The following is a 24,112-nucleotide window of genomic DNA, read 5'->3' as shown; positions in this document are numbered from 1 at the left end:
AATCCTTCATAAAGATCCCTTGGATGTGGTGTGTAAACATGCAGGATCGGGTTGGAGTTGCAGTGTGGGTCTTGTCAGACAATCACTTGTCTAGACTCACATCACAATTCTTCACTGAGTTCATTTCAGTAGGGATTCAATGGAATTACAGAGCTCTGTCTTTATACGGCATTTTAGATGTGGTGTATATACTTAAGTCTCTAAAAGACACATTGAGTCCAAGGATTGTAAAGTGTATTTCTAACATTGTCCCAAGATGTTAAAAGATGACTGAAACTACTATGAATGTAGTGTAATAGAATAGTTATAGGTTAAACAAGTTATAGGTGAATTATTTCTGGTACACTTTGTGAAAATAAGTGTACCGGTAAACAGCGATATGTTGATTTTACAGTCGTCCCCTCAGGTGTGAACACCAGTCATAAGAGTTTGCATAGCTGAAGAATACAGCAAAATAAGCTCATTATAGTAAGCAGTAACGTGGAGCAAATGTGAGACATTGCGCATTTCAAAATAGCTGATCACTAGCCTATAAGTGAGGAAATGGAAAATGAAATTGTTTGTTTTTTACAAAAGTGTTCAGACACAGAATTCAATAATTAAAATAAAAAAAAATTAAAAACCAGTATGAAGAATGCAACAGCCCTGAGAAACCTATGTTAGTAAGATGTGACATCTGTAAGAAAACAGTTCTGGCAACAACATTTGTGAGTATGTTGACATTACAGCAGACATATGGTAATCTAGTAAAATGACTTAAGGACTGTTCGTCTTTCTATCAATCAGTAAATAGAGATGTAATTAGAGGGTACATGCTTTAGAGACAACACGGAGTCCACAACTCAGTGGATTGAGCCATTCAGAAACCAGACTGGCTATTCTGCTAGACATATTTATTTGTTGTTGCTATGTGGCACAAGGTCCCTGCAATCATGCAAAGAGAGTATGTGATTTAATGAATAGGAATACTGTGTATTCCTGGTGTGTGGTCATTTTTCGTTCACTCTGATTTGAAAGCAAGAGGGATTTGTATTGATCTGATGAAAAATGTGCATATTATACCTTTGAAAATCGAAGTTTTAATTTTGTTTACATAGACTTGATTTGGAGCCCCAATGCTCTTCACGAGTCCAGTTTCAGTTGAATAATAGATGTGTGCTTCATAGTCGCAACTCTTTTCTGGTTAGTGTAGTGTGTATCACCACAAGGGGGAGAGCAAACACCATAACCCAAAAATGTGCAGTATGTTCCCATTAGTTGATTCATAATGTTCCAGTGGCTCCATGATAATAAAAAAATCTCCTCATCACTACTCCTTCAAATTAGTCTTTTCTTATTTGTATTTATGTTAATTCCCTGAAACACACACAAAGGCTCTTTGTATATGCACCATCTTTAACATGTTTCATGTGACTCCTAGTTACAGATCAAAGACCTCCTGTTCGGTCCCCTGACTGGAAACCTGGGACTGTAGATGCAGCTTCTGATCGTGGGAAAACAGAGGAAACAACATGTGAATTATAACTGAAATGGGAAAACTACAGATGTATGCTTGTTTTATGATAGCATGCCAAGCTATATTTCTCCCTCCTTGGAAAATTGATTTGCACAGCATCATAAACATAAAAGTGGACAGATGCATAATTTTGTGCTTTTTGGGTCGCAGAAAAGTCGGGGTCAGCTTCTTGAAATTCACTGGGAATCATTTGAATGTAACTCAAAAGGAGTCCAGAGGTCAGAACATCCGTCCATCCATCCATTTTCTATATCGCTTATCCTGTTCTTTCTCCCACCCCAGTCTGTCTGTCTGTCTGTCTCTGTCTCTCTCTCTCTCTCTCTCTCTCACAAGCTTCTTTTCCTCTCTTATGCTCGCTCACTGGCTCTGTAATCAGCCCTCTCAGCTATGGCCATTTTGTTTCTGTCTGCCTTATCTCCTGTTTGCAGTTTCCCTCTCTGTCATTACTGCTATTAGCTTTTCATCCTGGGGCTAAAACACAGGACTCACACTGACCTTATAGTCACAGTTATGCTCAAAACGTCTGCTTTGCAAGATAACACCCCCCCCCACCCCCCCCTCTCTCGCTCTCTCCATCTCCCCTCTCTCTCTCTCTCTCTCAAACACACACACACACACATATACATACATACAGAGCCATGTTCAAAACAAATTCACTCACATACACCTACATAACCATGTGCACTCACCCACACAAAGTTCTGGACAAAAATCATACAAACCCACAAAACACCTTCACGCACAACATCATTGTTTCCATTTTGTTGAATTGGCATAAAACAGTTGCTGGAGTTGTGGTGAATCGAACCAAACCCAAATGTTTCATTCCACTGAAGAACAGCGATTACAAGAAATCCAATTAGAGATTAAGACACACCTGAGTCCCCCTCTAGTTCAGCTTTTTTTTCATTACCTTTCTTCTCACATCACAATAGAATGAGGCAGAGAGAGGGCATCTTATTATTATAAAACTCCATTACTTCCAACATTGTCATTTCATCATTCACAATACGATTTGAGTGACACTGATACCATTAGAGTATCTTAAGCCGAGCTGCATTGAATGAGAGAGAGAGGCTAAGTGTATGTGGAAACCCCTGTCCACATACTTATGTTTACTTTTAGGGATGTTTTGTGTCTAAGTAGGAAAAGCACAGGTGTAAATAATACAATTAATGGTGGCTGTATTCCATTTAGATGAGCCAGTTCCAGGGTTTGGTGTTGTACATGCTGGCTCCCTGGAGAGGTTCCCCTCCAAGCTTTCAACTTTGTGTCAACAGTTTGGGGAAGGTCCTTTACTGATTCAACATGACAATACATGCGTGCACAAGCTCCATAAAGAAATCCAAGTGTGGTGTGAAAGAACTTGACTGGCCTTCACAGAACCCTGACCTCAACGCCAACAAAGACCACTGGCATGAACTGGAATACCAATCTCAAGCCAGGCTTTACAGCCTAACATCAGTGTCCAACCTCACTAACACTCTTGTGGGTGAATGGGATCAAATCTCTGCAGCCAGAGTCTGAGATCTTGTGGAAAACCTTCCCAGAAGAGCGGAGGCTGTAACAGTGACATATGAAAACGCCCATAAAGGTGTCATTTTAAGGTGTCCATATACTTTTGGCCATGTCGTGTAATATGCTATGTTAATGGTAAAGTACAGAGTGGCACTCACACAGCAGACTGTGATGATAAGGTATGGCATGGTGGGCTTTTCGATGTAGTTTTTATGAATTATGCTGAATGAATTCCTTTAGTACGCTCACCCTAATTCTCTCCTGATGGATTTTCTACTCCCTTTTACCCCCAGCCTCCCCCTCACCTCCCCTCCCTCTTATTTCCTCCCTCCCACCGTCTCAGTGAGCAGGTGCACAGTGACAGAGTCACTGGGCTGTGAAATCTCAGCTCCTTGAGACACGTTTCATGCCTCTCCTGTCCACACACACACACACACACACACACACTCTCACACATTACATTGTTTTTGTCCTATTTTTCTTCAACTCTTTCCTTTCTCATCTCTTTCTCTCTGCCCGTGTACAGATTGAGTCAACAGTGTGTGATGTTCGTGAATTTACTTATAGGAGAAAAAAAAAGGAAAATCAAACTACAGTGGAGTGAAAAATCTATGCAAAGTTTCATTAGGCAACAACAGACGTCTGTGTCTGTGTCCGTGTGTGTGTGTGTGTGTGTGTGTGTGAGCACTCTGTGGGTCTCTCCTGCATATGTCTCTGACCACATCTACATCTTTAATGTCTGAGACTGAATAATGTATGAACCCCCTGGGCTGGAGGAGACACACACACACACATACACACACATACAAAACACCTCTTTTACCGCTTCCATCTGCACAAATGTCATAAAGCACAAGCTAACAGTAAGCTATAAAAGAATGGCCACGTCCTCCACAATCCTGCACACCACCATCTTCACAACTATCTTGTCATAACCAAGATTAGATCATCTTGTGTTGATCTGAGAGCTCAAGGCACCGTTCAAAGACGACCAGCGCCTCCTTCTCTGTCAACCACAATGGCTTCTCTACTACCAGTTTCCTGTTTATGTGCTGCACACTTCCTGTTGGAGGGAACACGGAACTCACATTAAACACCTTTTTTTACTTGTCTGTACCTGTGTGTGCTTACGCAGTTGACCATTTAGCATCTCAGCTGCGCATGCCACATCACTGTGTGTCTCTCTGATGCAGTCATGCATGCTTCATAGTTCTAATTTGACTTTCAAATATCTGCACACTGTCGTCTTTTCCACATGCCCACACACACACACACACACACACACACACACACACACACTTGTCTTTTCCACCGCCTCTTATGAAGATGAAGATGTGAAGCCGAGGTCAAGGTTGGCTTCTACAGCAACTGTGCATAATAATGCCGTGACCCGCCTGACCATCAGGCTTCTCTGTGAAGCGCGTGGTAATAATATTAATACTCTCTAACTTGCTCATCTCTCTCCATGTTTGCGAGGTTTTTTTGCTCTTTTATTTCCACATTGTTCTCCTCTCTCTCCATCTCTATCTGGTTCAACTACAAAATGGCTGTAAAATGTAAGGATAAACCTGAATAAATGAGTGGAGCATGATCACAATGAAAGCAGCTGCTTCCATACAGGGCACGAGGGGTTTGATAAGGATGAAAATAATGGGAATCATGTGCTATCACCTTTGCAGTCACCACATTTCAGTGTAGTCGAACATCTATGGGAGATATTGACAGGATATCTTAGACATTGCTCTGACACCAGATAAGGGAATATCTTCTGAAGGAACAGTGTTCATTCTTCCAGTAGAGTTCAGAGACTTGTAGAATATATACCAACACATATTGGATCTGTTCTGGTGGCCCAACACTTGGTTTTTCCTTTAATTTGTCTCCCATCTGTACGTTGGTATCCTGCTGTAGCCTAAAACAAGTGCACCAACTGCAAATTGTCCCTCCTGAAACACCTTCAATCACACATGACCACTCTTAGGAGGAATGTTTTGGGGCTTTGCATGTCCCAGAAAGGACTACCCTCGCGGAGAACGGGTTCCACCCACCTCCGCAAATCATCCAGAGCGGGCCATTTAGGTGCATTTCTTATGGAAACCATGTCATCTTGTAGCATCAATTTACAGTCCTGAGCTGACCTCTGCCAGGAATGTGTGTTAAACTCTCTCATGAGTCACTACTGTACAAACAAGCCAGAGCGGCTCCCATGTGACGGCTGTAACGGAGCAGAAACATGGGAGAAAAAAAGGAAACACACACACACACAAACTCACAGGCATGATTTTTGATTCACAGCGTCAATGAGTTACAGTTACAGTATGTTTGTTTTTTTGTTTTATGTTATTGTTGTTGGGTTTTTTTTGCATGCCATCAGTCAAACATTCCTACAACCTTTTATATTTTCTCCAAGATATCTACCTTCTATTCTTTATTACCCAAGATCTTTTTCAAAAGAGGTAATCAGTGGAAGGCACTTTTTCGGTGGCCTGATAATAATAACAGCCCACAGTGAGCCATCATGACTGTTTCCTCCGCACTAAGGAGAGGCAGAGAAAAAGATGGAAAGAGGGACAGAGCGCAGGGCCCGCGCACGGTGCCATGCGCGTTCCCGATTTCTGCTGCGCACAGACAGCCGGTGCAGAGAGAGAGAGAGAGAGGGAGAGAGAGAGGGAGAGGGAGGAGAGAGCTGCTATTACTAGTGACAGAAAACGGCAGCGAGCACATACAGACTGGAGAGCAGCTGATGCGACAAGGTAGGAGGAAGAAAAAAAAACACACACACACACACACACACACACACACACACACCTCCGCATCATTATATTCAGAGTTGACGATCAGCATTCATCGCTGATGTGATGCAGACCGAACGGCCTCTGTTTTCAGCGCGGTTGCGGTGTCCTACAGATCCTCTGATCCGATGTCCTCTCTCCGTGCTGTTGTTGTGTGTCCGCAGATGCTGAGCGTCGCCTTGCTGTGTGTGTGCGCCGTCGCCTTCGGACAAGTCTCCGCTCGCTCCGACAGCGGCAATTTTTTGGATGATAAGTGGCTCGCGGGGAGATGGGATAAATTCAGAGATGTAAGTTACATTTACGGCTTGTGTTATGAACGCCCTTTCCCTCCTCATTATCTCATTAGCACCCCACCCCCCCCCCCTTCTCTCCACACAGCCACCCTCATTGGTCTGCGATCATGCGCTCCTCGTTTTCTCGTTGTGTCCAAGCGACGCGTCACGGGGCCCGTTGTGGTGTTTGTCACACGTTCACCACCCGCTCCACTGAGACAGTAAATACACTAACGATGCCGGGATGATGCTTGCCCGTGAGTGTGTCTTCGCGATAGCAGAGCCCCTGCTTAGCAGAGATAGACGAGGCCTCTGCGAAACACAAATGCACATCGCCTCGCTGAGTCCCTCTGTGTCCCTCTGTAAGGGGCCTAATTATGGGCAGGTATTTGGGGGGGGGTCAGCAGCATGAGGCCTGTATGTGCTCTGCTTGTTTAGAGGAATAAACACCAGAGTAAGCCTATTATGTTTGAGCCATTAAACTCGTGTCTGTGTGTATTTGCGTGTGTCGCTAGATACAATACTGACATCACAACAAATAGTCTCAATTGGGAAACATAGCAGCATATCAACACGATGACACGCCAGGCAGCCCAGAGCAAGTCCGCTGTCTACTCGCACTGAGTCCGTATGGGCATGTTAAAGGGTCTCCTCTCTCCAGCGGTGAAGCGGTGATTGTGTTTGAACTGACCTGGCTGCTGCTGCTGCTGGCTGCTGGCTGCTGCTGGTGGTTCACTTCCACAAGGTGCTGTCAGCCAGCATTACGCTGACATGTTTACATAAGGAAAGTAACGCTGCCGCTGATTGCCGTGGCACATAGGCCACCACACAGACCTCCGATCGTGTAGCCCAGCTGGCTCACGAGGCTTAAGCCCTGAATGTTTCCAGCAAAGCCCTGAATCTTAACTGTTTATTATCACGCGTGGCGTTTTTTTTTTTTGGTTTTTTTTTATACTAAACCCTCTATCAAAGCTGGGTAGGAACCAATGTGTTTTAAATAGAATGACGGACCGAGGCCCTGACGGAACGACGGGCACCAGAGCCCCTCCCCTCCTCCCCCGTGTAGTCTTTTTGCTCAGCACCTGTCCATCAGTCTCCAGTGGCAGCTTGTAACCGGATGACACCGCCCCGCAGGTGTGCCCTAACAAGCCTGCTTAACATGACCAATAACCGACCGTTTATTAGCTCGTATTTCAACATACAGAGTGGCTGGAATATTTGCTCAAAACTGGATGGAGCATTTTGTTTTGTTTCCCATAACATCTGGCAGATGCACATTTTTCTTTTTCTAATGTCTGGTGGCTTTTTGCTAATGGTGTAGCTTTTTTTTTTTTATGCAAAATAAAATGTCACATCAGTCAGATTAGGCTACAGGCGAGTTTCTTATACATTGTTTGAAATATAGATTTGTTTTGATTCGTTTCATATATGTTGAAGGAGGCAAGAGCTGTTTTCTTGGCACTTAGCTGTGTCTTTGAAATGATCCTATTAATCATATCATATACAGACAGTTATTTTTATACTGCAATAGTTATCAATGGATGTGTAGCCCAGACTCATTCAGCGCTCCACTGACCCTAGATCTGCCCCTGGCCAGGTTGCTACAAAGAATTACTGTATTGATGCTTTCCACTGTCACATCCTTAAATTCATTAGAGATCAACCTTTCAGTATATGTGAAGAGAAATGCTTGTTTTTACAGTAGTGTGACCCTTACACACATTTAGGCTTTGTACACGAAGATGTTTTTAGATTACAGATAGAAGACAGAGGAAATCACTCCTATTGTTTGGGAATGAATGTCTGAAATTACAGAAAGGAGCTCAATTCAATGTAAAACGTCTCTTTCAGTATAAAAGTGCAATGTAGGTTTCAGGAGGAGTATTTTTGTTAGAAGGATATCTTGCCTCTAACCACAGATTGCCGTTAATGGGTCCACACAAGCAGAAGTGATTTGTACACGCTTTCACTTGCACTCACTTACACACACACACACACACACACACAAACAGATGCACGAGAATAAGCATGTATGCACACACACACACACACACACACATCAATAATGAGAAACAGGCTTTTTGTTCAGGAGCTGTGCTGCAAAAACAACAGGGCTAACATAATGCACCAGAGAAAATACACTTTTCACCCACACCAGCTTCAATGAGTGGTTTTACCACCACACTGCACACATGCAGCAGGATTTTTCTCTGAATCACAGTAGAGCTCTTGATACATTTGATGTCAGAGAGAGAGAGAGAGAAGCAGGGGCAACGTTCTCTTTAATTTTCCAAGATGAGGGCAAGTGTTGTCTTTTTTTATACGTTTTCAAGTTTTATATGTAACACGTAAAAAGGCTTTTTCTATCCCTTACTTTCCCTGCCTGTCAAACTTAAGTGTGTGAACCCATCGGCTCAGGTGGACCCATGTGATACCGTACACCTCAGGTCCAACTACTGAGCAGGATTTGGATTATGCAAATAGGGTGTCGGGACAGAATGCCAGAGAGGAAATGTGTTTGGTCGTGTGCTGTGCTGTTTTAGATGAACTCTGAGATGTACAGAGTGAGATTGTGTTTTTGTGTGTGTGAGAGAGAGTTGAGAAAGCTTGGTGACTGTGTTAATACAAACAGAGTAGCCTATAAATACTCCCAACACTCAACCTATTCATAACAAAATGATAGGTAGATAGATAGATAGATAGATAGATACCTGAGGGGGAAGGACAGGGTAATGAGAGTGGAAACAAAAGATGAAAGAGAGTGGAGTGAACTGAACGCTCTTGTGTGCATTCACGACTGTGTTTTAACCTTGAAGCTGAGGCATTAGAGATGGAGGTGGAGCACAAAAGCATTACATGCATGTGCTCTGTGGACATGTGCGTGCTTTTCATTTCCTGTTTTAGTGCAGTGTCCCAGATTGCCAAATTGGCATGTGGGTTTTAACAAGTGGCTTTGTACAATTAGAGTAAAATTAGACCACAATATTTTCAGAAAAAAGCAGGAATGAAGAAAAGCCATGTGCGCGTAGGTTAGAGCACTTTTAAAAAGTGGCTGGAGTAAGGATGAATAGACAGCGGACAATGCTTCAGCAGTCTGATTTATGAATCAGTCCATTTCTGTATTATTCTATTCATTATCTAGATGTACTGTTAGTTAGAAGTGATGCCAGTCTGATTGATACAGTCACGCTGCACATAATGGAACACATGCATCCCACTACTGTCGCAGCATTGTCATGCACTGCATAAACTGTATAGAGGTTAAACAGCTTGAGGGGCCAGTTTGCACAGGAAAGCTGCAACTGTTTGTCAACACGCAGATCATATAAATTGCACTTCTGAGATACATAAATACATTTTTTTCAGGGAGTGAAAAGATCAGCCCGCTTGAATCCCCCCTCCGAAAATGAGCTTGTTAGTGAACTGGATCTGGTTGCACCCGCTCTTTGTTGGTTCAAACTTAGCCTAGTTTTAACACAAGAGTTTACAAAATGGGGACTTATTTATTAAAACAGATTGCACCACACAAACTAGCTCTTACGTTGAAATTAATTTTTCACTAATGCTTACCCCGCTAGCTGCCAGGTTCAGTCTAACTGCTGCGTTGTTAACTAAACCAACTGAGAAAGCTAACATCAGCTTTCTATATGACCTCTTTAGAGTGAAGAGTTAGAAGTAATTGAATATGATTAATACATCTACACACAACACTTGATTGAACTGGAATCAACAAATAATGTCAGTCAGCTAGGTTAGCTTAATCACATATTTCCTTGTCACTGTGAAGTGTATTAATACTACTAACCCTGAACACATTTCTTCATGTATCTATATATAAATAAAACACAGTCATACATACATTTTATTAAGGATGAAGGATTGTTACTTAAGTTTAGCATTTAGCCTCCTAAAGCTTTGGAAGTTATGTTACAGCTTGAGACGCTACAGTTAACTTCCTGTTTACATTGCCTTTGATTGGTTTGTTTCCTTGCAACAGATTCAACACAATCTAGTAAATCATTAGTTTGAAACTAAGTAGTTGATAACTAAGAACTAAGGAACTTTACACACAAACTTAATTTTGTTCTTTCTCCTAGGACTGCGGCAATACATCTGACACACCTACTTTTTTTTATCTTACGTACTGGTATTCTATGCCAAACTTGACTGTGATTTAAATTTTTACATTTTAGACATGTACTGTACTGCTTTCATCTTTCAGCAAGAGCCATAATTGGGTCTCCTGCTAAGTGCACTAGATCGGACCTTGGCCACTGATTTACTGTACGTCCTGTTAGGACGGCTGGAGAGGCCTGAGGCTCTCTTTGCTGCACTGGTGCCATCTCAGTGTTTTTAGACATTCTGCTCTGCTTACTGGGCCTTGGCTAGCTTTCAGCACTGCCACAGAGTGAAGAGACAAGCTGAGGAGGAAGATAGGTTTAACAGTGAATGGAAAAACACAGTGAATGATGCGCGATGAAGAGCATGGCGCTTAATCGTACGGCATAGGAGGAAATTAACACCTTGTTTAGACCAGCCTCATTAGAGCAGATTACACCTTTTCATCCTCTCCTCTCTTCACCTCTCATCTCCCTCGTTGTGTGTGTTTCACTGTGCATGTCCATCCTGTGCTGTTTGTGTTGTGGAGGGTGAAAGATGTAGAGAAGGTACAGAGCTTGAGGCCTTTTCCACTTCAAAGCACCTCAGTGTGTGTTTGTGTGTGTTTGTGCGTGCATGCATGCGACAAGCTTGAGCAAGACAAGCAGAGCCAGTACAGTGAAAACATGCACATATTTCTCCTGTTGGAAGTTAAGGGAAGGCAGCAAGGGGTCAGGAAAGGTAAAGAAGCCATTAGGACACACTTGGTAGGGATGATCTGTAAAAATCTGAAGTAAAGGTGAGAAAAGTGGTTGTCAGAAGCAACATATTCACAAGGGCTTATTTCTGCAGACATGCAGATAAAACCACGCAAAAAAAGTATGCATACTGGCAAATTAGGATGTTAGCCAGCAGGGCTGAATACACACACACGGTTGTGTTTGTGTGTATTTGGGCACATGAGGAAAAGAAGACTGTTACAACTTTAAGGGAGAGAGAGGAACAGAGGTGGGAAGAGATGGAGAGATGAATTGAAAAGTTGCTATTTTTAGCGTACACTCAGGAGGCCATTAGACCTATTGTTGAATTTTGGGTTTTTCTGTGGCTTTTGGAAAGTGGGTGGCTGGTTGCATGTGCAGTGAAGTGCATTCATCCTGTTATTTGATGTTTTATAGCGCTGACAGATTTTGGCTCTACAGTGTTGTGATGATAAGTTTTTTTTATAAAACTGTGTATGTAGACGTGCATATGTGAGTGTTTCAGTGTGTTTCTGTGTGTGCGTGTGTGTGTGTGTGCATTTGCTTGCCTCTGTTGATTCCATTAAGGAATCAGGCCGCAAGCACTTTTGTTGTCTTGACTGGTCTAGAGGGCCTGGCCCCCATAATGCAATGTTCTCATTATTCAGTCTCCATGGTCTGCAGTGCTAGAGGGGAACCATCCTGAACAGAAATAAAAGTACCTCTCTATTTGGCTTTATCTTTGCTAGGCTTTCAGTATGTATTTTTTCATCATAACAAGATGTCATATTAAGTACTGCGCGTATTTCTAAATAGACAGAGCCACTGTTGAATTTTCACTTATTGTAACATGGACCTTTATAGGAGTGAAAGGTAGAACGGGAGCAGTGATACAATGAGTAATGAAGAGTCTGCAGGGACGGTGCAGAGGGTCAGAAAGGGCCAGCAATGAAGGACAAGGAGGAGAAATTAATTAGAGCGGAGAAAAAGAGAGAGCTGACCCTGTTCACCTGCTAGAGCGCAGGGAAGCGAGACAGAGGGAGGCTCCCTGACAGGTAAAGGCCTGCTGTTTGAAAAAGAAATCTTGTGGCAGACAGTGTCAAAGTATAAGGGTTTGGGGACATACATGTGCTGTACATACAGACACATGCACACTTAAAGGCACATAGATATCTACGTTCAGCTCCACTTTCCACAGTGCTGACCTACAGAACCAGTTCAGGCTAGTTGTGTCAGGGTGTTACTTTGTAAAGGTAATATGCAGCCTTCCCATGTGTATTGATAGAGGTGTAACAATTCATCAATCGTGCATTGATGCATATAAATCATGCAGATTCAAAGAAATCATGTCATGAAAGTCATGAAATGCAGGTCAGTAACTGCCGTGGTCTCTATTTCCTGCACAGGTGACAAGACAGGAAACATACATTACTGAAACTGCATCTCACAAACAAGCGTGGCAGACATTTCTTACATTATTTGTTTACAACTTGTCAAGCCAAAAACACCCGGGGAACACGTTACAGTCTGAAAACAATGCTTTTATAAACAACGGTTATATCAAAGACAATGACAGAAGTAGACAATCTAAGGTAGGTCAGTAGTACATTATAGTACTGCATCTTTATAAAAATACTTTCACTTACCAAGAAGTATTCTCAACCACTCACCCTTTAAACCAGTGATTCCCAACCTTTTTCTTAAGGGACCCCTATTTTACCATTGTATACACACTGATGACCACCACTGCCCCCCCCACAACCCACATAAAAAGGGGAAAAGTAGCCTACTTCTTTTGAATTATCTTCATGTATATTTCATTATATTCGTTGCATAAAATAAAAATAATTAACTGTACAATTAACCTAAATACTGAAAGTAATACCTGCAGTATAAAATATACTGTGGATATAGCAATGTATTTCTTTTAATATCACTATCATACATAAGTTTTAATGGTCCAAGCAGCCTGGCCTTATAATAAATAAATAAAGATATAAACTCTGAAATAGCCCTTAAATTTAGTTGTCTAAGTTTTGTTGTTGATATTATAATTTATATATATAAAAATTCTGACATCCCCCCGTGGAGCCTTGGCGACCCCTGATGGGGGTCGGGACACCCAGGTTGGGAACCACTGCTTTAACCAACCAGAACTCCCTCACATACATCCTGAAAACACTAAAACGTTGAAATTCACTATATGTTTTCAATGAATACACACTTCGACTGTGTCTGCTAGTTAACGAATGAGATACATTTGAATTTACAAAAGTGAAGCGGAAATTGAAAATCGCTCGAACTAAAATAGAAAACTAAAATCGTTTTAGCAGTGATTGAATCGTGAATTGAATTGAATTGAATCAGTGTTAAGCCAATGATTCACATCTTTGTGGCTTGCCTGATTCACAGTTCACCTCTCTGCTGTCTACATCTCCCATCTCCACAGTAATGTATATACACAAAATATATAACATATATAATATATATAACAGTACAATTAAACTGCTCTGCACAACTGAGAGTGATTGTAATTGTGTTCGTAGAAATGATTAAACTGTACAGCAAGAAAAGCAATTGTGATTTTCAGTCTTTAACTGAATTTGCTACATCATATTGGTGGAGGTTTGTACAACATTAGAATGTGCAAATCTACAACGCGGGGTTTTAATTGGGTGGATAAGACACTCGTCTCTGTTCAGCCATACTGTGGGATTTATGCTGATAAGATGTTTTTTTCCTCCCCTATTTCCCTCCCTTCCTATTTGTTCTGGCATACAGAATTGAATGAGTCACACATACACACACACACACACACACACACACACACACACACACACACACACACACCAAAGGACAGAGAGACTAAGAGAGCTAGAGAGAACATTTTGTTTTCTGAGTTACAATAAATCACTCGGTGCCAAAGCTACATGTGTGCAGTTTCAAGTGTTTTGTTAGTTGATTAGTAGATTAAGCAAGTAATTGTGTAACATGTTTTATTTGTTTTGAGTCACGGTTATTTCACTACTACTCTGGTTGCAAATAAAAAAAATGTCATCAGGTTATTTATTGATTTGGGGTAACCTTTTTGTCAGCTCTTTTTTTGGGCACTATATTTGCACTCTTTCTACTTTGTAATGCAACTGCTGCATAACAGTTTCCTTCAATATAAATACATTTCAATCTTATCTTATATTAATCAGAGTGAGGGGACAGAAATCAGTTGGCACTGTCACATTATGGTGACTAGCCTCCCACAAGGTTAATCAACGTTAGGGTGAGAGTTGGGGTTAAGCATGCTGCTGTGGTTATGGTCAGGTTAATTAGTGTCATTTCAAGTCTTCGTAAGTGGCAGTGTGCGTGTGTGTGTGTGTGTGTGTGTCTGTGTGTGTGTGTGTGTGTGTGTGTGTGTAATGATGAAGAACACAAAGGAAGAAGACAGATGTGAGAGTGAGAACAGGCTATCATTGTGACAGAATAAGAGAGTGGGTTTGAATGAATGCCCAGAGACAGAACTGAGAGTAAACCTGAATCTCTGAACACACACACACACAGCTCACTATTTCTTAAGCTCCTTTTACATGTGCATCATAAGCCAGCACCCCCTGGGTGTGTCTCCTTCTTGTCCTTCTATTAAAAGCAGGCAAATCACTCACCTCTGTGCAATCCTTTTTCAGACTGTTGAAACACATCCACGGGCAACAGATTTAACCATGTGATTATATCTAGAAAGCCTTAAAAAAAACGGTTCACTTTCAAAGCATTTAGGGAAAAAGTAAAGTACTCTATTATGTGGGAAATAATATTATTAATAATTAATATGATTAATATTTGCATTTCTTTCTGTATATATAGAACGTGTGAGAGCTCTTTAAGCATTCCCCTAAACTCCTTAAGTATCACATTTCCCCAGGAAGACTCTGTATTTTCCCAGAGTGGTGATGATTGGTTATTTAATTATATTTAAGGTCCATGGCAAAGCTTAGAGTCTGATTTAATGGATTCATTAAAGAACATGTTACCACCTTAAAGTATCTTATAGTACAAAATATGACATTCAAACAGAGTTTTTCTTTGATATTAATGGAGACTTTAGCCTGTCAGATGCATCTTACAGTAAATTAGGTTCCAAAAAGGCATATTTATGTATTTCTGCTCTGCAATGCAATGCAAATTTTACTTTCACTGGCTGATCATAATTTAAATCTAAAAGTCTTTTTTTTTTTCCAAACATAAGCCTGACATTAAACCCTGAACACTGAAAGCATCATGTCTTCCCTTTTTTAAAGAGGCTGTCATAGTCAGTAATTGCAATCCACTTCAGATTACACTTTCATGACTTAAACCAAAACCCTGAAAAGTTAATATTCCTTTAACATCTTTAAACTGCTCAGTTGATGTGATATGTCCCCTCTGCTGTGATGCCATATATGGTATATAAACAAACTTCCTTTGGGGGAATAAGGGAATATGATAAGCAGCAATACGCGCTCACACACGAAGACACGCGGGCCCCTTTATATGCGCGTGACGACACAGAACTGCTGTGATACCATCGACATTATGTTGACTAAATAAATGCATGCTCCGTGTGTTTGTACTTGATGGCGTGTTGGTGTTTGTGTTTCCTAGATTTCCATCAATTTATTTCATTATGCAAAGTTTCAAATCAAAGAAAAAGTTAATCAAAATGAATTCCTCTCTCTCTCTCTCTCTCTCTCTCTCTCTCTCTCTCTCTGTAATGCTTTCTCCTAAAGGAAGTGGAGGTTTGTATGACTGCTTAATAGCCTCGTATCCGTCATGTATTGCTTACTCTAAATGTCATTTGAACACTGTTTTTATGATTTTGTTTATTGGTTTAACCTATTTCAGGAGCCTGGAACATGGACTCCATCCAAGCCCTTCGATCAAGGTGGGTGTGAGGAAGAGGGCCTGGAGAGGTTGTGCCGTTAGCTTTGTGATAAAACAAAAAAATCTCTTTAAATGTGGTATTTTATCAATAGAAAATGTTTAATCTGCATATGGATGTGCATTTGCATCAACATATACACAGTGATGAACAAACATGCTGATTGGCTGATAGTGGTCATGATTTTTGCAGAATACGTCAGTAAAATGCCATCAAACTTGAGGTGCGTGACATCTAGTGCTACTCAAGAGGAATGGCATTTTATGCCAAATAGGTCATGCTTGCAAGAATTTGGCAGCCAATTATACGAGCACAATACGACAAATCAAAGGTCACCCACATTTGGCGAAGACTACATAAAGCAATGGTGAAAACCTATTTTGCAAAAGAGAATTTAAATGTTTAAAAGGAGTTATTCAGGAGTTATTAGCAAAGAAGTAAAGTGTTTTACGCTTTCCTCTCCAAAAAACAAATCACTTGTTCCTTGGTGCATGGTCTAACTTCCCTCCAAATTTAATTGAAATGGTAGTTTTTTAGATATCCTGCTAATTTACAGACAGACTAACAATTGGGAGCTAAAAAATTTACCTTGGTGGAGGTAACGAACGCTATAGCACCATTATAACGTCACGTTAGATTTACCTAGGTAGGTGTTTAAGTTGAATTTAGTCTGTTCCCTGGAACTTAGACCCTCAAAAACGTTTTGTTGCGGCATCAGCCCTGTGACTCATTGTGTCTCTGCAGACACAGTGTAACAAGAATTGGATGGTGAACATCTCATGTACCTTTTTATGAAAACTTTCATGAGACAGATTTTGACATTCACGCTGCTTTACCTATCGGTGTACATATAAGTGTGTGTTAAGAGTGTTATTTTCAAGCAATGCCCAATTCTTTTCACTACACCAACCAGTTGACTTATGTAGCTAACATCCACTGTAGAAAAACAGGATGATTCTCCCATTGTATTGCAGACAGTGATAAGCTCATACGCACATTCAGGCACACCAGGACATGAACACATTCACTCTCACTTATCACAGTATCCTCAAACACACTCACATGCATGCATCCACACACAAACACACGCAGACATGTCAGGGAAACAATAGCATTAGATGCGTTGGAGGATGGAGGCTGGATAATCTGCCAAAGCTGCTCAGGGATTACCGTAAGGTTCTTTAGAGCAGAGGTCATTCACAAACTGTTCTGAGATCAGCTGAGGGCCTTAGCTCCTGCGCCTAGGTGCCATGCTGAAGGCTGATGAGCTGTCAGAAACAGCTTGCTTGTCTTAACCAACAAAGATCACACCGTCAGCCCTAAGACTCAGATCCAAAATCAGCTCTCGCCATAAAAGCAAGATACGGTCCTCTGCTGTGAAGTCTGACACCAGATCAATATGAGGATCTCAACAAGAGCGCACATGAGACCAACACTCAGTCCTGGCTGATGCAAGGTCAGAAGTAGCCTCCTACAACCAGTTCCATCTGTTTTTAGCTGTAAGGATACTTAATGGTATTATGGCTTTGAGTTCAGCGTGAGAGAGACAGTGGCTAGAATTAGCACACACACACACACACACACACACACACATCTCTAACACCTACCCACAAAGCTTGGATCTGTGAAAAATAAAAGGAAGTACATGGTTTAACTAGGAATGATTGATCTGGGATTTCAAAGAACTCAAGGAAAATGTAACCTTGGAAGATTTTCTCTCTGTGTATGCTCATGGGCTTAGTCCTTCTAGGAAACTCTCTCTGTGTTTTGTTTGCACATACAACGCACACATAAACACACTTAGAGTTATGTATCTCTGTTTTGTGTTTTTAGGCCTTGATCCAGCCAAAGACCCCTGTCTTAAGATCAAATGCAGTCGCCACAAGGTTTGTGTGGCCGAGGATTATAAGACTGCCTCTTGTGTCAGCCAGAGGAGAGTGAGGTAAGAAGACACGCACACGTGTGCACACACTTGCTTTTTTAAACAGGCCGGAGTTAAAAAGCTGTACCTCACATTTGCATTCAGATGTTGCCGTGACAAAGCCAGAAATTAAACATGAAATGACAGTGGATTAGGAGCAAATCAAATCTCTTTATTACTTCCCATCTTTTTTCTCCTCCCTCTTGCTTTTTCTTTTTTTTTTTTTTCATTCATGCAAGCATGATAAGCAACAGCAGCAGAGGGGTGGCTGTTTTTCTATTTCTCCAGCTGGTCTACTGGTTGCCCAGCTCTCTGTGTGACTGTTGTGTGACATTACTTTTTAGTCCAATTACCCCAGCACTGGCACTGCCTTACAACGGACACAAAGTCCTGCCAAGTGATATGAATGGGCTTTGTGTGTGTGTGTGTGTGTGTGTGTGTGTGTCTGGGACACTGCAGACTGGACAGAGGACAGTAACGCCACACTGACCCCATTTCACATTCCTAGCAGCAACACAACTGCACAGAGTAAAATCAGAAAATAATCACACATAAATCCTAATCCTTGTCTCAATCCTGAAATTGATGTAAGAACAAGAAAATGCATCACAGATACAAAATGCTTAGAAAACATTTGTTTTGAATAAAGCAGGGAAGATAAGCAGTGCATTGTGGTGGAGACGATGTCAAATGGTACATCATTTTAAATATTTTCCCACGCAGGCAGTCAGATGTTTAGTGTGCGTATGTATGTGTAAAATAAGTCTTTTGAATCTCTAGTTTCAAAGATGCCAATTTGTACCAGAGTCCGGGGTCAAAGTGCACGCCCTGCCCTGTGGTTCACCCCTCTCCTGTTTGTGGAACGGACGGCCACACCTACTCCACCAAGGTACCCGCACACACAATCGTCCCTCATCTAGAGACGTGAGCACACAGTTACATTTCCTCTTGACGAGACACACATCCTGATTTTACTTCCTCTTCTGTCTCTGTCCCCCCTGTCTCTCATGCTCAGTGTAAGTTAGACTACCAGGCATGCATCACAGGAAAGAAGATCGCAGTGAAGTGTTCTGGCATGTGTCCTTGCCCCGCTCAGCCTGAACAGAGCTCTGCAGAGAAGAAAGGTACAAGGCTCTGCACGCATGACTGCACACTGCAAGCTAGGATACTTTGCAGAAGAAACAGTAAATTCTCCTTAATTAAAAAGTCTTCCAAGCCTATGTTAAAGCCCCCTCCCTGACAAGCTAAAGCCCTTCTGTCCTGCTAAAGTGTCTTTTAGCATGACACTGACTCCCTACAAGTTTCAGGGCAGCTGCGCTATGGCTGACTCTGACTCCTCATCTCCATAAGGGAGTAGGGGGATAACAAAGCATCACTTTACATCATTAATCATCAGTGTTATTGTTCCTCAGTGTGCAGTGAGTCGGACCTGAAGGAGGTGGTGAGTCGTCTGAGAGACTGGTTCAGAGTGCTGCATGAGAACGGCAACCACAAGAGAGTCAAGATCCAGAAGCCAGAGAAGAACAGTGAGTCACGTGTCATTAACAAAGTAGAGAAACGAGAAAATTGACAACTTGAGATACATGGCTGCATCTACCCTTCTCTCATTTCTTAACCTTTTCCCCGCAGAGTTTGAGGTCGGGGCCTCGCCTATTTGTAAGGATCCTCTGGGCTGGATGTTCTCCCGGCTGGACACAAACTTTGACCTCCAGCTGGACCAATCGGAGATCAAGAGCCTCTACCTGGACCGGAACGAACCGTGCTCTGATGCGTTCTTCACATCTTGCGATACACATGCCGACAAAGTCATAACCAGCTCTGAGTGGTGCACGTGCTTCCAGAGGTACACAGGTACGGTATCTCCATGCATCCACATGCAAATGCACACACCTAAAATGCATTCACACCTGGATATACGTGCAAACACAGATGTCATTCAGCTTCAGTCTTTTTATCTTGTGATGTAACACACGGAAAGCTGAAAAAGTCTGATTGCGTACAACAGTTTTGGTTTTAATGATTTACACACTTTTCTTACATAATAAGAAAGAGAAACATGATACATGAGCAGACCGTCGTGCAGGTTTTAAACAAAACCCCAATTTGGAGAAGTGCAAATGCATCCATCACAACTGACTGACTTTCTGGTTTAACTTTGTTGTGCTCATACACAGTTGTTCTGTGCACTGAGGGATTATTATCAACATTTTGGGTGCACTTTCAGTTTTACCTCTAAATAAAGTGTTTTAACATTCCCCCTTCATACTTAGTTCCACAATCTCAGCAGCTACTTTGGTGAGAACAGTGTTATCATAACCGGTAGAAATGATGGCCAAAACTCAGAAAACAAGACCCAAGCTGTAATAAACCAGAACCTTTCTTTATGTCATAAACTAACTTCTATCTGTAAAATACAATAAAATGCAACCCAATACATTGTATTAAAATGCCATTGTGCGAGACTAAGGACGATAATTCTTTCTTTGGACATAAAGAAACCATATTTACAGATGAGTCATCGGAGCTGCACTCGTGAAAGCAAAGACGGCAGGATAACAAACATCATGACGAAAGCAAAAAGTACACAAAGGAAGCAAAGTTCACACAAACAGATGCATTCCCAGAAAAAGCAGACTAATGCAGTTTGTTACCAGAGTCCCTTGTCTCTCCCTTTCAGATTCCCCTTGTAAAGCAGAGCTGTCCAGTATCAACAAAAAGCAAGCGGGGAAGAAACTGCTTGGTGAGACACACACTCAAACACTCTTGAAGGCATACATACATACACAAACAGTGTCTTACCCTTATTCATTGTGTGTGTGTGTGTGTGTGTGTGTGTGTGTGTGTGTGTTTTCGTGCATGTGTAGGCCAGTATCTGCCGTCCTGTGATGAGGACGGTTACTACAGGTCCCACCAGTGTCACAGCAGCAGCGGCCAGTGCTGGTGTGTGGATCGCTATGGCAACGAGGTGGCCAGCTCACGCACCCATGGCCCTGCAAACTGCGGTAGGCAAAAACTCTGAGGAGAATAGCGCGTTGTGTTTCTGTGTTGGTGGAAGAAAACAAAGAGATACTGCAAGATTTGCATTTAGGCATCATGGAGGAAATAATTCATAGATTGTGGTATCAACACACAATTTTCTTTTTTTTTTATCTTGCATGAAATCCCTTACCACATTGTATCATTAAACTGTTATAGGAATAGACGGACATTTGGAGACATTTTGGGCTTATTCGCTTGCTTGCCGAGAGTTAGATGACAAGATTGATATCACTCTCACACCTGTCCGTTCAATTTGAAGCTACCGCCTGCAGCCAGTTAGGTTAGCTTAGCATAAAGACTGAAGAAAGCCAGGCTTCCTGTTTCCAAAGGTAACAAAATCCATCTGCCAACACCTCTAAAGCTCACTAATTGATACATTTCTTGATTGTTTAAGTGTAAAATGACAAGTTGTGGTTTAACGGGGGCTATGTGTGTGTGCACTAGTTCTTGGCCAGGTGTAGAAATTTCCTTTGAGGTTACCAGGCTGGGGTTGCTTTATGCTAAGCTAAGCTAACCGGCTGCAGGCAGAAGGTCCACATTGACCGTACAGACATGAAAGTGGTGTCAATCTTCCCAAAACTATTCCTCTAACCATGAGATTTGGTTTATTCTCTGTGTCTAGGCGTGATTTTGGAGTCTTCCGGAGACCTCGGCAGCGGAGACTTGCTGTTCTCTTACGACGATGAAGATTCCTTTGTCCTCAACGACCAGGCTGGGATGGATGATGGGGACGACGAAGATGAGGATGATGATGACGACACCGACGAATACCTGTCGTAATTTTGAAAAAGAAAAAGAAAAAAAGAAAAAAGAGAAAACTGTTTGTTTGGTCAAACTGCACGTTTCTAGGTGACTCCCCAGGCAGATACTTAATCGTACTAACAGCCTATGGACTACTCTCTGTGTATTGTTTGTTCATTAGTAAAAAAAAAAACAATATTCCTGGCAAACGTTTATGATTTCTCTTCCTCTCTAAGTATAAAATATGATTGGTTTAATGGCACTTGTTTCACTTGTGTGTCAGCCAACCAGAGAACATGACAAGGACTAATCGACAACCAATCCAGTGCTTTGGATTTGGTCACGTGTGCAAAGACCTCTCCCTTCATTGGACAGTCCATGTCTTCTAGTGTGTCCTGTCCTTGTGCAGCACTCTGATGCCTGAGTGTGTTGATGCCTGAGGCGCAATGTTAAAGAGATTTCCCCTTCTTCATTCCTTCACCCTCTTCCTCTTCCTCCCCCCGCCCCCACTTTTACTCAAATGTTCCTGTGTATAGGTGGGATGTCGATGATGTAGATAAGAGAATATTGCACTCTTTAGGTTTCTTTTGATCTTGATTTTGTAACTGTGACTGTAACTGTGTGGAAAAACAAGATAAGAGTTAGACATGCTTCATTAGGAGAATTAAGGCAAAAAAAACACAATGTGAGTTGGATAACAATCAGAACCGACATGCTAGCTGTTTTCACGGAGACACAAATCAAGTCAAATCATCTCAAAGGCTCAGCAGCAAGGAAAGACAAATTACTGCTTGGCCGGTGGTGTTAGGGGGAAAATATTATTATTATCTATTTTTCTAATCCATTGTTGGATGAATACAGAAGATGAAACAGATTTGTCGTGGCATGTCTAATACTGCGTGATGTTGTTTCAGTCTGTAGAACCAGAGGCTAAACCTTTGTGGAACTCAGAATATATATATATATAATGGAGCTTGAGGGTGAAAAATGCCTTCAAGCGTGTACACATGAAACTGCGCTCACATAGTTCTAAACTTCTTGAGCCACAAGTCGGTGTGATAAAAGTGTTTACTTACCTTTTAATACGTCGGTGAGCTCAAAGAAAACCTCATCACAGCTCAGAAGAAGTGGAGTTGATGTTTTAAATTTTTTGAGATATGAGTCTTGGACTTAATGTGATTTGAGCACACAGTGTAACAGAATAAAATCCCTTGCACAGTAATAAAACCACAGAGCCATGCAGAACTGTTGAAAATGTCTGGCAGGGGATAAAGGGTAAGGTGTGCCTTTTACTGGTGAGGACAGATGGTGGTAATAGTGGGAAAAGCATGCGTACTGGACTGGCTTAAGCTCGTCGTTGCACTGCATAAGAGTGGCTTTACTGTCAAGCTCGGATACTACTTGGGTTTTGGTATGGCTTGTGTTTTGGGTCTCTCTTATGGTGGTGTTACATAGGCCATATTTCAGATCTTTTGATTTGTTACATAGGATAGCTAGAATGTAGAGAAGCACAGATATACTTAGCAGTTAAGGCATAAAAACACTTAGATTCTGCTGGATTTGAAAATGGTTTATATATTAGTACACTGGCTAGAGGAAGCTTTGGTTTAGACAGCTTTATATGAAAAAAAAATCATCTTACAGTGTTTTGCTTTTACTTGTTTCAAAAGCTTGATTTGTACCTGCTCTTCTCTAACTACTTATAATGTATATCTGTCAGGGTCGAAAACCGAAACTGATCCCACATTTGTGTATTCTTGATAAGTCCCGTGACTGTTTAAGCAGACCTGGGATTTTGCTGAGCTCTTATGTTAATTTTCAATGATTAATCTGCCGTCTGGCTTCATTTTGAATCAAACATTTGTTGAAATTCCATGTTAAGACCTGAAAAGTGCCATCTAACTGTCCGATAGTTTTTTTTCTTTTTTTTTTTGCTCCCCTCATTCCTTTTAACTTGGAATTTCAATTCACTTTACGAACTGGAAAAAAGAAAACATTTCAGTCTTTAAAGTGTGCTGTTTCATGAGTGTGATGACATGCAAATCATTTTGATGACCTCAGACACTGTAGCCACTCTCAACCAATCACACACTGTCATCACAGCTCTGATAGTGTTTAAAAGGTTATGATACAGATGCATTTTTTTACAGTGTATGTATGATTTGCTGAAATAAAAGCTATATTGACCAATGTTTGCTTGACTGTGTCGTCGTGAGTGTTACTTGGAAGACAGACATGAATGTGAACTCTTGTTTCCGTGTGACCCAGTTTCTGTTCCATGTTTATTGTTTCAGTTCTCTGCTCAAGTGCCTATATTTAAAAAAAGACAGGTAAGTCGCTGGGGTTTTGTGCTATAAAGATTGAGGATGTTTAATTTTATGAGCACGTGGGAAGTGAGAAAACACAAGTCTATTATTTCCCCTCAATTTAAGGTGCACAGCTGTTGTTGGAGGGTGTAATGAGTTCTTCAGATGAAATGAACGACATCTGCCATAAGTGGAAGTTGAAAGTATTTATGCATCACTTAAAGCTTCTTTAAAAGGACATTAGTCAGGAGTGACAAACTCCG

General features: G+C 41.5%; 1 protein-coding gene across 2 annotated transcripts; it reads left to right on the top strand.

The window, feature by feature from the left end:
• The first annotated feature begins 5,765 nt into the window (after positions 1 to 5,765).
• Positions 5,766 to 23,734, top strand: spock3 (SPARC (osteonectin), cwcv and kazal like domains proteoglycan 3). 2 transcript variants are annotated; one of them, XM_070920961.1, is made up of 12 exons: positions 5,766 to 5,787; positions 5,991 to 6,113; positions 15,691 to 15,699; positions 15,806 to 15,845; positions 17,676 to 17,784; positions 18,544 to 18,652; positions 18,779 to 18,887; positions 19,176 to 19,289; positions 19,393 to 19,614; positions 20,441 to 20,503; positions 20,628 to 20,765; positions 21,425 to 23,734. In XM_070920961.1, exons 2-12 carry the CDS (start codon positions 5,991 to 5,993, stop codon positions 21,580 to 21,582), a joined length of 1,194 nt encoding a protein of 397 aa, XP_070777062.1. In that variant the 5' UTR covers positions 5,766 to 5,787; the 3' UTR covers positions 21,583 to 23,734. The 2 variants fall into 2 exon arrangements, with proteins under 2 accessions (XP_070777062.1, XP_070777054.1); XM_070920953.1 differs by lacking the exon at positions 15,691 to 15,699.
• Positions 23,735 to 24,112: the final 378 nt, after the last annotated feature.

The sequence above is a fragment of the Enoplosus armatus genome, chromosome 2 (assembly GCF_043641665.1).
Source record: "Enoplosus armatus isolate fEnoArm2 chromosome 2, fEnoArm2.hap1, whole genome shotgun sequence".
NCBI classification, from domain to species: domain Eukaryota; kingdom Metazoa; phylum Chordata; class Actinopteri; order Centrarchiformes; family Enoplosidae; genus Enoplosus; species Enoplosus armatus.
The sequence above is the reverse complement of the archived record's forward strand: the minus strand, read 5'-3'. Positions and strand labels throughout refer to the sequence as shown.

Excerpts from the sequence above, each read along its gene's own strand:
- spock3 (XM_070920961.1), top strand. The coding sequence starts at position 5,991 with ATGCTGAGCGTCGCCTTGCTGTGTGTGTGCGCCGTCGCCTTCGGACAA. Across the intron at positions 19,290-19,392 it reads CCAGAAGCCAGAGAAGAACA|AGTTTGAGGTCGGGGCCTCG; the intron begins GTGAGTCACGTG and ends TTTTCCCCGCAG. Across the intron at positions 20,504-20,627 it reads AGCGGGGAAGAAACTGCTTG|GCCAGTATCTGCCGTCCTGT; the intron begins GTGAGACACACA and ends GTGCATGTGTAG.